The sequence below is a fragment of the Oncorhynchus mykiss genome, chromosome 13, assembly GCF_057628025.1.
Source record: "Oncorhynchus mykiss isolate SJ-2025 chromosome 13, ASM5762802v1, whole genome shotgun sequence".
NCBI classification, from domain to species: domain Eukaryota; kingdom Metazoa; phylum Chordata; class Actinopteri; order Salmoniformes; family Salmonidae; genus Oncorhynchus; species Oncorhynchus mykiss.
The window spans coordinates 75,776,495-75,793,870 of record NC_143034.1 but is presented as its reverse complement, the minus strand read 5'-3'; the positions used below and the strand labels follow the sequence as shown (position 1 = coordinate 75,793,870).

Here is a 17,376-nt window from a genome sequence, read left to right as displayed (position 1 = left end):
CGGAAGAAGGGCGATGGAATAGAATTCAACGTTGCCTGGCGACCGACCGACCGACCGACGGTCGACTGAACTATTGGGAGTCAATATGCCAACGTTTTCTGTCATGTACAAAGGAGCAGTTATCATTAGCAGGTAAACTCCGGTGAAGAGAGGAAGAGGGGAGCGGAGCAGGTGTTTGTGAAAGGATGATGATGTGCTTTACAAATCCGCTTTTTACCTTCTTGAACACGTTTTTTTTTTAATATATATATATATATATAGGAATACTAGGCTATTATTAAAACCGTTGATGACCAGAATGTAATTTGTTTAGGCTGTCAATTTATTGAAAAACGGATTTTAAAGCGCGCCTTTGAATGATGCGTTTCAAAGCTGCTGTCCGTTTCTCCACCGCAGAAGCCCGATAGACAACAAATTATGTTTTGATAGTGCAATTCACTGTAGAATATATCCTTTTTTTTTGTTGTGAACACAATATATAATGTAGTTTAAACGAATGTATTAGAAAAATACACATTTCTTTGCAGGTTTGATCAATTACAATAATGTTTGGAGTTGTGTTGCGCCGGCTAAATTGTTGTTGATAAAGAACAAATGTAATACTAGTGTATTTTACCCAGTGTGTAGTCTATCTTTAGTGTATTTTACCCAGTGTGTAGTCTATATTTAGTGTATTTTACCCAGTGTGTAGTCTATTTTACCCAGTGTGTAGTCTATATTTAGTGTATTTTACCCAGTGTGTAGTGTATTTTACCCAGTGTGTAGTCTATCTTTAGTGTATTTTACCCAGTGTGTAGTCTATCTTTAGTGTATTTTACCCAGTGTGTAGTCTATTTTACCCAGTGTGTACCCTATATTTAGTGTATTTTACCCAGTGTGTAGTCTATTTTACCCAGTGTGTAGTCTATATTTAGTGTATTTTACCCAGTGTGTAGTCTATATTTAGTGTATTTTACCCAGTGTGTAGTCTATTTTACCCAGTGTGTAGTCTATATTTAGTGTATTTTACCCAGTGTGTAGTGTATTTTACCCAGTGTGTAGTCTATCTTTAGTGTATTTTACCCAGTGTGTAGTCTATCTTTAGTGTATTTTACCCAGTGTGTAGTCTATTTTACCCAGTGTGTACCCTATATTTAGTGTATTTTACCCAGTGTGTAGTCTATTTTACCCAGTGTGTAGTCTATATTTAGTGTATTTTACCCAGTGTGTAGTCTATTTTACCCAGTGTGTAGTCTATATTTAGTGTATTTTACCCAGTGTGTAGTCTATTTTACCCAGTGTGTACCCTATATTTAGTGTATTTTACCCAGTGTGTAGTCTATTTTACCCAGTGTGTAGTCTATATTTAGTGTATTTTACCCAGTGTGTAGTCTATTTTACCCAGTGTGTACCCTATATTTAGTGTATTTTACCCAGTGTGTAGTCTATTTTACCCAGTGTATAGTCTATATTTAGTGTATTTTACCCAGTGTGTAGTGTATTTTACCCAGTGTGTAGTCTATCTTTAGTGTATTTTACCCAGTGTGTAGTCTATTTTACCCAGTGTGTACCCTATATTTAGTGTATTTTACCCAGTGTGTAGTCTATTTTACCCAGTGTGTAGTCTATATTTAGTGTATTTTACCCAGTGTGTAGTCTATTTTACCCAGTGTGTACCCTATATTTAGTGTATTTTACCCAGTGTGTAGTCTATTTTACCCAGTGTGTAGTCTATCTTTAGTGTATTTTACCCAGTGTGTAGCCTATCTTTAGTGTATTTTACCCAGTGTGTAGTCTATTTTACCCAGTGTGTACCCTATATTTAGTGTATGTTACCCAGTGTGTAGTCTATTTTACCCAGTGTGTAGTCTATCTTTAGTGTATTTTACCCAGTGTGTAGTCTATTTTACCCAGTGTGTAGTCTATCTTTAGTGTATTTTACCCAGTGTGTAGTCTATCTTTAGTCTATTTTACCCAGTGTGTTGTCTATCTTTAGTGTATTTGACCCAGTGTGTAGTCTATATTTAGTGTATTTTACCCAGTGTGTAGTCTATATTTAGTGTATTTTACCCAGTGTGTAGTCTATATTTAGTGTATTTTACCCAGTGTGTTGTCTATTTTACCCAGTGTGTAGTCTATTTTACCCAGTGTGTACCCTATCTTTAGTGTATTTTACCCAGTGTGTAGTCTATATTTAGTGTATTTTACCCAGTGTGTAGTTTATCTTTAGTGTATTTTACCCAGTGTGTAGTCTATATTTAGTGTATTTTACCCAGTGTGTTGTCTATCTTTAGTGTATTTTACCCAGTGTGTAGTCTATCTTTAGTGTATTTTACCCAGTGTGTAGTCTATCTTACCCAGTGTGTACCCTATATTTAGTGTATTTTACCCAGTGTGTAGTCTATATTTAGTGTATTTTACCCAGTGTGTAGTCTATTTTACCCAGTGTGTACCCTATATTTAGTGTATTTTACCCAGTGTGTAGTCTATTTTACCCAGTGTGTAGTCTATCTTTAGTGTATTTTACCCAGTGTGTAGTCTATTTTACCCAGTGTGTACCCTATATTTAGTGTATGTTACCCAGTGTGTAGTCTATATTTAGTCTATTTTACCCAGTGTGTAGTCTATATTTAGTCTATTTTACCCAGTGTGTAGTCTATATTTAGTCTATTTTACCCAGTGTGTAGTCTATCTTTAGTCTATTTTACCCAGTGTGTAGTCTATTTTACCCAGTGTGTACCCTATATTTAGTGTATTTTACCCAGTGTGTAGTCTATTTTACCCAGTGTGTTGTCTATCTTTAGTGTATTTTACCCAGTGTGTAGTCTATATTTAGTGTATTTTACCCAGTGTGTAGTCTATCTTTAGTCTATTTTACCCAGTGTGTTGTCTATCTTTAGTGTATTTTACCCAGTGTGTAGTCTATATTTAGTGTATTTTACCCAGTGTGTAGTCTATATTTAGTGTATTTTACCCAGTGTGTAGTCTATTTTACCCAGTGTGTTGTCTATATTTAGTGTATTTTACCCAGTGTGTAGTCTATTTTACCCAGTGTGTAGTCTATTTTACCCAGTGTGTAGTCTATATTTAGTGTATTTTACCCAGTGTGTAGTCAATCTTTAGTGAATTTTACCCAGTGTGTAGTCTATATTTAGTGAATTTTACCCAGTGTGTAGTCTATTTTACCCAGTGTGTAGTCTATATTTAGTGTATTTTACCCAGTGTGTAGTCTATCTTTAGTGAATTTTACCCAGTGTGTAGTGTATTTTACCCAGTGTGTAGTCTATTTTACCCAGTGTGTAGTCTATCTTTAGTGAATTTTACCCAGTGTGTAGTCTATTTTACCCAGTGTGTAGTCTATTTTACCCAGTGTGTAGTCTATATTTAGTGTATTTTACCCAGTGTGTAGTCTATCTTTAGTGAATTTTACCCAGTGTGTAGTGTATTTTACCCAGTGTGTAGTCTATTTTACCCAGTGTGTAGTCTATCTTTAGTGAATTTTACCCAGTGTGTAGTCTATTTTACCCAGTGTGTAGTCTATTTTACCCAGTGTGTAGTCTATATTTAGTGTATTTTACCCAGTGTGTAGTCTATATTTAGTGTATTTTACCCAGTGTGTAGTCTATCTTTAGTGTATTTTACCCAGTGTGTAGTCTATCTTTAGTCTATTTTACCCAGTGTGTAGTCTATCTTTAGTGTATTTTACCCAGTGTGTAGTCTATCTTTAGTGTATGTTACCCAGTGTGTTGTCCATTTTACCCAGTGTGTAGTCTATCTTTAGTGTATTTTACCCAGTGTGTAGTCTATCTTTAGTGTATGTTACCCAGTGTGTAGTCTATCTTTAGTGTATTTTACCCAGTGTGTAGTCTATATGTAGTCTATTTTACCCAGTGTATAGTCTATCTTTAGTGTATTTTACCCAGTGTGTAGTCTATATTTAGTCTATTTTACCCAGTGTGTAGTCTATATTTAGTCTATTTTACCCAGTGTGTATCCTATCTTTAGTGAATTTTACCCAGTGTGTAGTCTATTTTACCCAGTGTGTAGTCTATTTACCCAGTGTGTAGTCTATCTTTAGTCTATTTTACCCAGTGTGTTGTCTATATTTAGTGTATTTTACCCAGTGTGTAGTCTATCTTTAGTGAATTTTACCCAGTGTGTAGTCTATTTTACCCAGTGTGTAGTCTATTTTACCCAGTGTGTAGTCTATCTTTAGTGTATTTTACCCAGTGTGTAGTCTATCTTTAGTGTATTTTACCCAGTGTGTAGTCTATCTTTAGTGTATTTTACCCAGTGTGTAGTCTATTTTACCCAGTGTGTAGTCTATCTTTAGTCTACTTTACCCAGTGTGTAGTCTATCTTTAGTCTACTTTACCCAGTGTGTAGTCTATATTTAGTGTATTTTACCCAGTGTGTAGTCTATATTTAGTGTATTTTACCCAGCGTGTAGTCTATCTTTAGTGTATTTTACCCAGTGTGTAGTCTATATTTAGTGTATTTTACCCAGTGTGTTGTCTATTTTACCCAGTGTGTAGTCTATATTTAGTGTATTTTACCCAGTGTGTAGTCTATATTTAGTGTATTTTACCCAGTGTGTAGTCTATATTTAGTGTATTTTACCCAGTGTGTAGTCTATATTTAGTGTATGTTACCCAGTGTGTAGTCTAGTTTACCCAGTGTGTAGTCTATCTTTAGTGTATTTTACCAAGCGTGTAGTCTATCTTTAGTGTATTTTCATAACGAGGATACAATAAACTACACTGTAATTTGAGTGTAGCCTACACAGCTCATCCGGTCAGTCACGCACCCCTCTCCATCTCTCCACGTGGGCAATGATGCAGAGAGATGGAATAGGGTTGGGTTAGTTGTGAAGACCACATACATACACAGCACTAATCTCTCCCTGCCAGCTTGTTATAACACCACAGCCTGTAGTGAGCTATTATTACACTACATGGTAGCCTATTACAGATGCATTTGGGAAGTTAATGCCAAAACCCAGTGTTATTGTATTATTTTGACCCTATGTTAGATATTTGCTATGTAACAACGGTTAGTCCAATCTGACCTGAAACAGAACCAAAAAGGAAATCAGGATTTTAGTCTTAACTATCCCAAATCTCCAAATGAAAACGTTGAAAGGAGAATTAGTGGGGAATTTGGCAAGGCTGTTCAACGTGTTTACTTTGCAGTCCTGGTGCCAATATGAGCTGATTTTCACAGAGAGAATAGACCAAATAGAAAATATATAGCCAGAATAGAGTTGGGATTGGTGGCTATAATAGAACAAATGGTTCCCTAAATGGTGAGTGGGCATTCTATGTTACATGTCTAGCTTGTCTATTTCTATGTTTGGACTCTCGGTCCAGTCAGGGGCTACAGCTACAGTAGTTGATACTGGGTTGAGTCTGAAGCCATGGGTTCTGGATAAAGATATTGGCTAGTCATATTGTTTGGTTTTATTACGATGGGTCAAGGTTCCACGAGGAAATTTGAAAATCACTTTGGTTGTGACATACAGCAGATTACAAACATGAGGGAAGAACCATTCAACCATAAATCAAATCAAATGTATTTATATAGCCCTTTGTACATCAGCTGATATCTCAAAGTGCTGTACAGAAACCCAGCCTAAAACCCCAAACAGCAAGAAATGCAGGTGTAGAAGCACGGTGGCTAGGAAAAACTCCCTAGAAAGGCCAAAACCTAGGAAGAAACCTAGAGAGGAACCAGGCTATGTGGGGTGGCCAGTCCTCTTCTGGCTGTGCCGGGTGGAGATTATAACAGAACATGGCCAAGATGTTCAAATGTTCATAAATGACCAGCATGGTCCACTAATAATAAGGCAGAACAGTTGAAACTGGAGCAGCAGCACGGCCAGGTGGACTGGGGACAGCAAGGAGTCATCATGTCAGGTAGTCCTGAGGCATGGTCCTAGGGCTCAGGTCCTCCGAGAGAGAGAAAGAAAGAGAGAAAGAGAGAATTAGAGAGAGCACACTTAAATTCACACAGGACACCGAATAGGACAGGAGAAGTACTCCAGATATAACAAACTGACCCTAGCCCACCGACACAAACTACTGCAGCATAAATACTGGAGGCTGAGACAGGAGGGGTCAGGAGACAAAGAATAAGAATAACACTCCTGCTATGGACATCAGAGAAGTAGAGGATCTGTCCATGTCTTCTGCTCTGTGATTAGTGTACCGTGTTCCCCTCCTCTCTCAGATGATTTTCAGACATAGTACTTCCTGGCTGTGTTCCCCTCCTCTCTCAGATGATTTTCAGACATATTGCTTCCTGGCTGTGTTCCCCTCCTCTCTCAAATGATTATCAGAAATATTGCTTCCTGGCTGTGTTCCCCTCCTCTCTCAGATGATTTTCAGACATAGTACTTCCTGGCTGTGTTCCCCTCCTCTCTCAGATTATTTTCAGACATATTGCTTCCTGGCTGTGTTCCCCTCCTCTCTCAGATTACTTTCAGACATAGTACTTCCTGGCCGTGTTCCCCTCCTCTCTCAGATGATTTTCAGACATATTGCTTCCTGGCTGTGTTCCCCTCCTCTCTAAGATGATTATCAGACAGCTTTCTAGTCAATGGACAAAGACACATCTGCTTTGTTTCTGTGTTGATTTGGGTTGTCATTTGGTGGCTACAGATTGTGTTTGGTTTATGAGTTGGGTCACAACGGTGTAACAAGGGTTAACAATTTGGTTCATAGTAGATCAGGGCTCTCCAACCATGTTCCTGGAGAGCTACTGTCCTGAAATCTACAGGAGGGTGGCTTTCCAGGAAAAGGGTTGGAGTTAAAATCTATAGGAGGGTAGCTCTCTAGGAACAGAGATTGTAAACCTACAGGACTGTAGCTCTCCAGGAACAAGGTTGGAGTTAAAATCTATAGGAGGGTAGCTCTCTAGGAACAGGGTTGGAGTTAAAACCTACAGGAGGGTAGCTCTCCAGGAACAGGGTTGGAGTGTAAACCTACAGGAGGGTAGCTCTCCAGGATCAGGGTTGGAGTGTAAACCTACAGGAGGGTAGCTCTCCAGGAACAGGGTTGGAGTTAAAACCTACAGGAGGGTAGCTCTCTCCAGGAACAGGGTTGGAGTTAAAACCTACAGGAGGGTAGCTGTCCAGGAACAGGGTTGGAGTTAAAACCTACAGGAGGGTAGCTCTCTCCAGGAACAGGGTTGGAGTTAAAACCTACAGGAGGGTAGCTCTCCAGGAACAGGTTGAAGAGAACCACTGGGATTCCCCTCATTCACTGAATACCATAGAAGTAGAATGATGGATCAGTGTCTAGTATATTTGTATCTATGCTGTATGCTTATTACCAGATGGTTCAGTGTCTTGTATCTTTGTATCTACAGTTGAAGTCGGAAGTTTACATACACATTAGCCAAATACATTTAAACTCCGTTCTTCACAATTCCTAACATTTAATCCTAGTAAAAATTCCCTGTTTTAGGTCAGTTAGGATTACCACTTTATTTTAAGAATGTGAAATGTCAGAATTAGATTAGAGAGAATGATTTATTTCAGCTTTTATTTCTTTCATCACATTCCCAGGGGGTCAGAAGTTTACATACACTCAATTAGTATTTGGTAGCATTGCCTTTACATTGTTTAACCTGGGTCAAATGTTTCGGGTAGCCTTCCACAAGCTTCCCACAATAAGTTGGGTGGATTTTGGCCCATTCCTCCTGACATAACTGGTGTAACTGAGTCAGGTTTGTAGGCCTCCTTGCTTTCACACGCTTTTTCAGTTCTGCCCACACATTTTCTATGGGATTGAGGTCACGGCTTTGTGATGGCCACACCTTGACTTTGTTGTCCTTAAGCCATTTTGCCACAACTTTGGAATTATGCTTGGGGTCATTGTCCATTTGTAAGACCCCATTTGCGACCAAGCTTTAACTTCCTGACTGATGTCTTGAGATGTTGCTTCAATATATCCACATAATTTTCCTTCCTCATGAGGCCATCTATTTTGTGAAATGCACCAGTCCCTCCTGCAGCAAAGTACCCCCACAACATGATGCTGCCACCTCCATGCTTCACGGTTGGGATGGTGTTCTTCGGCTTGCAAGGCCCCCCCATTTTCCTCCGAACATAACGATGGCCATTATGACCAAACAGTTCTATTTTTGTTTAATCAGACCAGAGAACGTTTCTCCAAAAATTACGATCTTCGTCCCCATGTGCAGTTGCAAACCATAGTCTTGCTTTTTAATGGTGGTTTTGGAGCAGTGTCTTCTTCCTTGCTGAGCGGCCTTTCCAGGTTATGTCGATATAGGACTCGTTTTACTGTGGATATAGATACTTTTGTACCTGTTTCTTCCAGCATCTTCACAAGGTCCTTTGCTGTTGTTCTGGGATCGATTTGCACTTTTTGCACCAAAGTACGTTCATCTCTAGAAGACAGAACGCGTCCCCTTCCTGAGCGGTATGAAGGCTGCGTGGTCCCATGGTGTTTATACTTGCGTACTATTGTTTGTACAGATGAACGTGGTACCTTCAGGTGTTTGGAAATTGCTCCCAAGGATGAACCAGACTTGTGGAGGTCTACAATTTCTTTCTGAGGTCTTGGCTGATTTCTTTTGATTTTCCCATGATGTCAAGCAAAGAGGCACTGAGTTTGAAGGTAGGCCTTGAAATACACCCACAGGTACATCTCCAATTGACTCAAATTATGTCAATTAGCCTATCAGAAGCTTCTAAAGCCCTGACATAATTTTCTGGAATTTTCCAAGCTGTTTAAAGGCACAGTCAACTTAGTGTATGTAAACGTCTGACCCACTGGAATTGTGATACAGTGAATTATAAGTGAAATAATCTGTCTGTAAACAATTGTTGGAAAAATGACTTGTGTCATGCACAAAGTAGATGTCCTAACCGACTTGCCAAAACTATAGTTTGTTAACAAGACATTTGTGGAGTGGTCGAAAAATGAGTTTTAATGACTCCAACCTTAGTGTATGTAAACTTCCAAATTCAACTGTATATTGTATGCTTACTGCCACATGGTTCAGTGTCTAGTATCATTGTATCGATGCTGTATGCTTACTGCCACATGGTTCAGTGTCTAGTATCTTTGTATCTATGCTGTATTCTTAGTGCCACATGGTTCAGTGTCTAGTATCTTTGTATCTATGCTGTATTCTTAGTGCCACATGGTTCAGTGTCTAGTATTTTTGTATCTATGCTGTATGCTTACTGCCACATGGTTCAGTGTTTGTGTCACTCCTCTCCACTCAAATATGGTAATCAGAAATGTCTAGTCAGTGGACGAAGATGGCTGCTTTGTTTCTCTATTGTCATTTGGTGGAGGTGGTGGTGGGTTGATGTTCTGTTAAACTTTTAATCCCACAGCTCTAAGACTCTAAGAATCAATGCTTTGGTTCTAGAAGAGCAGAGCAGACTGAATGTTCCAGCCTCCAAGTGCTGAAGTGGTGCTCTTTATCTTCATAAAGGTCCTCTATTAGGCCTGAATAGATAATAATATCTGCAGGTGATCTATAGTAAGTCATTGTGATGAGGTTTATCTTCATCAGGTGAAGGTCCTCTATTAGGCCTGAATAGATAATAATATCTGCAGGTGATCTATAGTAAGTCATTGTGATGAGGTGTTACGGTGCGTGAATGAGGACCCAAAAGCGAATCAACTTAAACAGAGCTTCTTTAATTACCAAACATAGGTAGGCTCAGATGGACCGGCAGATTCCGACAGGACAGGACAAGGTTACAGCAAACATGACGACAGTCTGGTTCAGGCATGAATGACACAAACAAACAAGAATCCGACAAGGACAGGAGCAGAAACAGAGAGAGATATAGGGACCTAATCAGAGGGAAAAAGGGAACAGGTGGGGAACGGGGTGAATGGGTAGTTAGAGGAGACAAGGGACAGCTGGGGGAAAGCGGGGGAGAAAAGGTAACCTAACACGACCAGCAGAGGGAGACAGGGTGAAGGGAAAGGACAGAGACAAGACAACATGACAGTACATGACAGTACCCCCCCACTCACCGAGCGCCTCCTGGCGCACTCGAGGAGGAAACCTGGCGGCAACGGAGGAAATCATCAATCAGCGCACGGTCCAGCACGTCCCGAGAGGGAACCCAACTCCTCTCCTCAGGACCGTACCCCTCCCAGTCAACTAGGTACTGATGACCACGGCCCCGAGGACGCATGTCCAAGATTTTACGGACCCTGTAGATAGGTGCGCCCTCGACAAGGATGGGGGGGGGGGGGGGAAGACGAGCGGGGGCGCGAAGAACGGGCTTAACACAGGAGACATGGAAGACCGGGTGGACGCGACGAAGATATCGCGGAAGAAGAAGTCGCACTGCGACAGGATTAATGACCTGAGAGATACGGAATGGACCAATGAACCGCGGGGTCAACTTGCGAGAAGCCGTCTTAAGGGGAAGGTTCTGAGTGGAGAGCCAAACTCTCTGACCGCGACAATATCTAGGGCTCTTAGTTCTACGCTTATTAGCAGCTCTCACAGTCTGCGCCCTATAACGGCAAAGTGCAGACCTGACCCTCTTCCAGGTGCGCTCGCAACGTTGGACAAAAGCCTGAGCGGAGGGGACGCTGGACTCGGCGAACTGAGATGAGAACAACGGAGGCTGGTACCCGAGGCTACTCTGAAAAGGAGATAGCCCGGTCGCAGACGAAGGAAGCGAGTTGTGGGCGTATTCTGCCCAGGGGAGCTGTTCTGACCAAGACGCAGGGTTGCGAAAAGAAAGACTGCGTAAGATGCGACCAATAGTCTGATTGGCCCGTTCTGCTTGACCGTTAGACTGGGGGTGAAAGCCGGAAGAGAGACTGACGGAAGCCCCAATCAAACGGCAAAACTCCCTCCAAAATTGAGACGTGAATTGCGGACCTCTGTCCGAAACGACGTCTGACGGAAGGCCATGAATTCTGAAAACATTCTCGATGATGATTTGTGCCGTCTCTTTAGCAGAAGGAAGCTTAGCAAGGGGAATGAAATGAGCCGCCTTAGAGAACCTATCGACAACCGTAAGAATAACAGTCTTCCCCGCTGACGAAGGCAGTCCGGTGACAAAATCTAAGGCGATGTGAGACCACGGTCGAGAGGGAATAGGAAGCGGCCTGAGACGGCCGGCAGGAGGAGAGTTACCGGACTTAGTCTGCGCGCAGACCGAACAAGCAGCCACGAAACGACGCGTGTCATGCTCCCGGGTGGGCCACCAGAAACGCTGGCGAATGAAAGCAAGCGTACCCCGAACGCCAGGGTGGCCGGCTAACTTGGCAGAGTGAGCCCACTGAAGAACGGCCAGACGAGTAGGAACGGGAACGAAAAGAAGGTTCCTAGGACAAGCGCGCGGCGACGGAGTTTGAGTGAGTGCTTGCTTTACCTGCCTCTCAATTCCCCAGACAGTCAACCCGACAACACGCCCCTCAGGGAGAATCCCCTCGGGGTCAGTGGAGGCTACTGAAGAACTGAAGAGACGAGACAAAGCATCAGGCTTGGTGTTCTTAGAGCCCGGACGATAAGAAATCACGAACTCGAAACGAGCGAAAAACAGCGCCCAACGCGCCTGACGCGCATTAAGTCGTTTGGCAGAACGGATGTACTCAAGGTTCCTATGGTCAGTCCAAACGACAAAAGGAACGGTCGCCCCCTCCAACCACTGTCGCCATTCGCCTAGGGCTAACCGGATGGCGAGCAGTTCGCGGTTACCCACATCATAGTTACGTTCCGACGGCGACAGGCGATGAGAAAAATACGCGCATGGGTGGACCTTGTCGTCAGAGAGGGAGCGCTGAGAAAGGATGGCTCCCACTCCCACCTCTGACGCGTCAACCTCGACAACGAACTGTCTAGAGACGTCAGGTGTAACAAGGATAGGAGCGGATGTAAAACGATTCTTGAGGAGATCAAAAGCTCCCTGGGCGGAAACGGACCACTTAAAGCACGTCTTGACAGAAGTAAGGGCTGTGAGAGGAGCTGCCACCTGACCGAAATTACGGATGAAACGACGATAGAAGTTCGCGAAGCCGAGAAAGCGCTGCAGCTCGACGCGTGACTTAGGGACGGGCCAATCAATGACAGCTTGGACCTTAGCGGGATCCATCTTAATGCCTTCAGCGGAAATAACAGAACCGAGAAATGTGACGGAGGAGGCATGAAAAGTGCACTTCTCAGCCTTCACAAAAAGACAATTCTCTAAAAGGCGCTGGAGGACACGTCGAACGTGCTGAACATGAATCTGGAGTGACGGTGAAAAAATCAGGATATCGTCAAGGTAAACGAAAACAAAGATGTTCAGCATGTCTCTCAGGACATCATTGACTAATGCCTGAAAGACAGCTGGAGCGTTAGCGAGGCCGAAAGGAAGAACCCGGTATTCAAAGTGCCCTAACGGAGTGTTAAACGCCGTCTTCCACTCGTCCCCCTCCCTGATGCGCACGAGATGGTAAGCGTTACGAAGGTCCAACTTAGTGAAAAACCTGGCTCCCTGCAGGATCTCGAAGGCTGAAGACATAAGAGGAAGCGGATAACGATTCTTCACTGTTATGTCATTCAGCCCTCGATAATCTATGCAGGGGCGCAGAGACCCGTCCTTCTTCTTGACAAAAAAAAACCCCGCTCCGGCGGGAGAGGAGGAGGGGACTATGGTACCGGCGTCAAGAGCTACAGACAAATAATCTTCGAGAGCCTTACGTTCGGGAGCCGACAGAGAGTATAGTCTACCCCGGGGGGGGGTGGTTCCCGGAAGGAGATCAATACTACAATCATACGACCGGTGTGGAGGAAGAGAGGTGGCCCTGGACCGACTGAACACCGTGCGCAGATCGTGATATTCCTCCGGCACCCCTGTCAAATCACCAGGCTCCTCCTGTGAAGAAGAGACAGAGGAAACAGGAGGGATAGCAGACATTAAACATTTCACATGACAAGAGACGTTCCAGGAGAGGATAGAATTACTAGACCAATTAATGGAAGGATTATGACAAACTAGCCAGGGATGGCCCAAAACAACAGGTGTAAAAGGTGAACGAAAAATTAAAAAAGAAATGGTTTCACTATGATTACCAGAAACAGTGAGGGTTAAAGGTAGCGTCTCACGCTGAATCCTGGGGAGAGGACTACCATCCAGGGCGAACAAGGCCGTGGGCTCCTTTAACTGTCTGAGAGGAATGTCATGTTCCCGAGCCCAGGTCTCGTCCATAAAACAGCCCTCCGCCCCAGAGTCTATTAAGGCACTGCAGGAAGCTGACGAACCGGTCCAGCGTAGATGGACCGACAAGGTAGTGCAGGATCTTGAAGGAGAGACAGGAGTAGTAGCGCTCACCAGTAGCCCTCCGCTTACTGACGAGCTCTGGCCTTTTACTGGACATGAAGTGACAAAATGACCAGCGGAACCGCAATAGAGACAGAGGCGGTTGGTGATTCTCCGTTCCCTCTCCTCAGTCGAGATGCGGATACCTCCCAGCTGCATGGACTCAGCACCCGAGCCGGCAGAGGAAGATGGTAGTGATGCGGAGAGGGAGGCGACGGAGAGCGCGAGCTCCTTTCCACGAGCTCGGTGACGAAGATCAACCCGTCGCTCAATGCGAATAGCGAGTTCAATCAAGGAATCCACGCTGGAAGGAACCTCCCGGGAGAGAATCTCATCCTTTACCTCTGCGCGGAAACCCTCCAGAAGACGAGCGAGCAAGGCCGGCTCGTTCCAGCCACTGGAGACAGCAAGAGTGCGAAACTCAATAGAGTAGTCTGTTATGGATCGATTGCCTTGACATAGGGAAGACAGGGCCCTGGAAGCCTCCTCCCCAAAAACAGATCGATCAAAAACCCGTATCATCTCCTCCTTAAAGTCTTGATACTGGTTAGTACACTCAGCCCTTGCCTCCCAGATTGCCGTGCCCCACTCACGAGCCCGTCCAATAAGGAGAGATATGACGTAGGCGACACGAGCAGTGCTCCTGGAGTAAGTGTTGGGCTGGAGAGAAAACACAATATCACACTGGGTGAGGAACGAGCGGCATTCAGTGGGCTCCCCAGAGTAACACGGCGGGTTATTGATTCTGGGCTCCGGAGATTCGAAAGCCCTGGAAGTGGCCGGTGGATCGAGTCGGAGATGGTGAACCTGTTCAGTGAGGTTGGAGACTTGGGTGGCCAGGGTCTCAACGGCATGTCGAGCAGCAGACAATTCCTGCTTGTGTCTGCCTAGCATCGCTCCCTGGATCTCGACGGCTGAGTGGAGAGGATCCGAAGTCGCTGGGTCCATTCTTGGTCGGATTCTTCTGTTACGGTGCGTGAATGAGGACCCAAAAGCGAATCAACTTAAACAGAGCTTCTTTAATTACCAAACATAGGTAGGCTCAGATGGACCGGCAGATTCCGACAGGACAGGACAAGGTTACAGCAAACATGACGACAGTCTGGTTCAGGCATGAATGACACAAACAAACAAGAATCCGACAAGGACAGGAGCAGAAACAGAGAGAGATATAGGGACCTAATCAGAGGGAAAAAGGGAACAGGTGGGGAACGGGGTGAATGGGTAGTTAGAGGAGACAAGGGACAGCTGGGGGAAAGCGGGGGAGAAAAGGTAACCTAACACGACCAGCAGAGGGAGACAGGGTGAAGGGAAAGGACAGAGACAAGACAACATGACAGTACATGACATGAGGTTTATCTTCATCAGGTAAAGGTCCTCTATTAGACTTGCATACTACCAGAAGTACTCTACCATTCATCAACACAAAAAAACTACTGTTTCTTCTTCTTCTCAATGCTCTCCTAAAGAACACATTCCTCCTTATGACTCCCTTCTTTCCAAACATTCACTTTCTATCCCTAAAGCCAACGTTTGGTCTACCCACTTTCACCAACGACTTCAACACTCAACCCTCTAATAACAGTGACTTGCTTGGTTCATTTGTACGTACGTCAAACCTCTCATTGTCTTAGTTACGGGAGTCTTTTGTCCTCTGTGACGTGTCCATGGAGCCTCTCACGCTGAAATATTGATATTCCCCACTGCCCCGGGGAGCTGAATCAGAAGGCTAGATCCCATACCTCGAGAGATTGTGCAGACAGTGCAGATTGTCATTGCTTACCAGTACCTCCATGGTTCACACAGAGAACAAAAGGCCAATAGAGAAACACAGGTGAATTTGTGTCTGTTGGAAAGCTGACAGACAGTACCTGGTTTTTCCTTTAGGATTTAGCCTGTGCTTATCTCTATTCCGTTTATTTTTAAACCTAAAAAAAAAAAAAAACTCACCGAAGATAAGTATACCCATGAATCAAAATCAAATTATATTTGTCACATACAACAGGTGTACTGTGAAACGCTTACTTATCCAACAATGCAGTTGAAGAAGTAGAGGTAAGACAATATTTAGTAAAGAAACTACAGTAAAGACTCTGATGCAGCCACCACCACCATGAAGAGTGCATTGATGTGTTGTGTTGGTTTTGCCCCCCAAAATAAGGCGTTTTAATTCAGGAAAAAGAGGTTCACTTTATTTGCCATATTTTTTTGCAGTACTTGTTTTGTGCCTTATTGCAGACATGATGCATGTTTGTAATATTTATATTAGTATTGTGGAGTAACTACAATGTTGTTGATCCATCCTCAGTTGTAACCTATCACAGCCATTAAACTCTGTAACTGTTTTAAAGTCACTATTGACCTCATGGTGAAATCCCTGAGTGGTTTCCTTCCTCTCCGGCAACTGAGTTCGGAAGGATGCCTGTATCTTTGTAGGGACTGGGTGTATTGATACACCATCCAAAGTGTAATTAATAACTTCACCATGCTCAAAGGGATATTCAATGTCTGCTTTTTTAAATTTGTACCCATCTTTTTACCCATCTTTTACCCATCTTTTACCCTACTAATAATGTAGGTGCCCTTTGCGAAGCATTGGAAAACCTCCCTGATCTTTGTGGTTGAATCTGTGTTTGAAATTCACTGCTCAACTGAGGGACCTTATAGATAATTGTATGTGTGGGGTACAGAGATGGGTTAGTCATTCAAATGTAATTATTGTACACTGACTGAGTCCATACAAATCATTATGTGACTTGTTAAGCAAATGTTTACTCCTGAGCTTATTTAGGCTCAATATAACAACGTGTTTATTGGGTTATTGACTCAAGACATTTCATCTTTTCATTTGTAATGAATTTATAAACATTTCTAAAAACATAAATCCACTTTGACATTATGGGGTTTTGTGTGTAGATCAGTGACACACAATCTCAATTGAATCCATGTTCTGATTGGCCAGTGAGGGGCCAAGCATCGACACACCTACAGCTTATTTACTCATCAAAGCTCAGCCTTTTCGCGCCACGTCCCGGTCTTGCACTCATAATTCCCGCTATGAAAATAGCAAAAAATATCTCTGACACCCCCCCCCCCCCCCCCCCGACCTACAGCGCTACAGCCAGTGCTGATATTTACAATGATGCTCTAGTGGCCTGGTGGTGTTCTGGAATCTGTGAAACCAGGAAATGTGTGTACTGTATAATGGAGATGTATATTGGTTACTGCTCTGGGGTCAATTAGTTTGTTTCTTTGTTGTCAAACCTTGGATAATCAATGTAAAGCTGATGTTGGTGATTCACTTTGTTTCATTTTCTCTTCCCCTTCTCCGTTCCCGTTTTCCTCACCTCAAACTCCTCTCCTCTCCTCTCCTCTCCTCTCCTCTCCTCTCCTCTCCTCTCCTCTCCTCTCCTCTAGGACACTAATGGGTCCGTATGGGGTAGATCGTGCCGTTCATGAAATAGAATTTACCGACTGTGAGAATGGACTGGGTAAGTCTGTAACACATTCTATCCCACAACACACTCAGCTAGCTACAGTACTGACCAGTGGTGTAGCGGTGCTTGGAGAAGTGGGTATACTCACATTTTGACAAAACTTTGCCGAACAGCCCATTCTATTTACTGACTGTGAGAATGGTCTGGGAAAGTCTAGAACACATTCTATTTACTGACTGTGAGAAGACTGGACTGGGAAAGTCTAGAACACATTCTATTTACTGACTGTGAGAAGACTGGACTGGGAAAGTCTAGAACACATTCTATTTACCGACTGTGAGAATGGTCTGGGAAAGTCTAGAACACATTCTATTTACTGACTGTGAGAAGACTGGACTGGGAAAGTTTAGAACACATTCTATTTACCGACTGTGAGAATGGTCTGGGAAAGTCTAGAACACATTCTATTTACTGACTGTGAGAATGGTCTGGGAAAGTCTAGAACACATTTTATTTACTGACTGTGAAAAGACTGGACTGGGAAAGTCTAGAACACATTCTATTTACTGACTGTGAGAAGACTGGACAGGGAAAGTCTAGAACACATTCTATTTACTGACTGTGAGAAGACGGGTCTGGGAAAGT

At 43.4% G+C, this 17,376-nt stretch overlaps 1 protein-coding gene across 7 annotated transcripts in view; it reads left to right on the top strand.

The window, feature by feature from the left end:
• The window catches only part of LOC110487124 (syntaxin-binding protein 4), a 141,615-nt gene that overhangs the window by 27,912 nt on the left and 96,327 nt on the right, over nt 1-17,376 (top strand). For 4 of the 7 annotated variants that reach the window (XM_090197667.1, XM_090197669.1, XM_090197668.1 and 1 more), the window contains exons 1-2: nt 1-132; nt 16,712-16,785. The exon at nt 1-132 is cut by the window's left edge. In XM_090197667.1, the coding sequence (XP_090053793.1) occupies nt 86-132; nt 16,712-16,785 (121 nt within the window). In that variant the 5' untranslated portion in view covers nt 1-85. The remainder of the gene's footprint in view (nt 133-16,711; nt 16,786-17,376) is intronic. The other 3 variants (XM_090197665.1, XM_090197666.1, XM_090197664.1) reach the window with 1 other exon arrangement.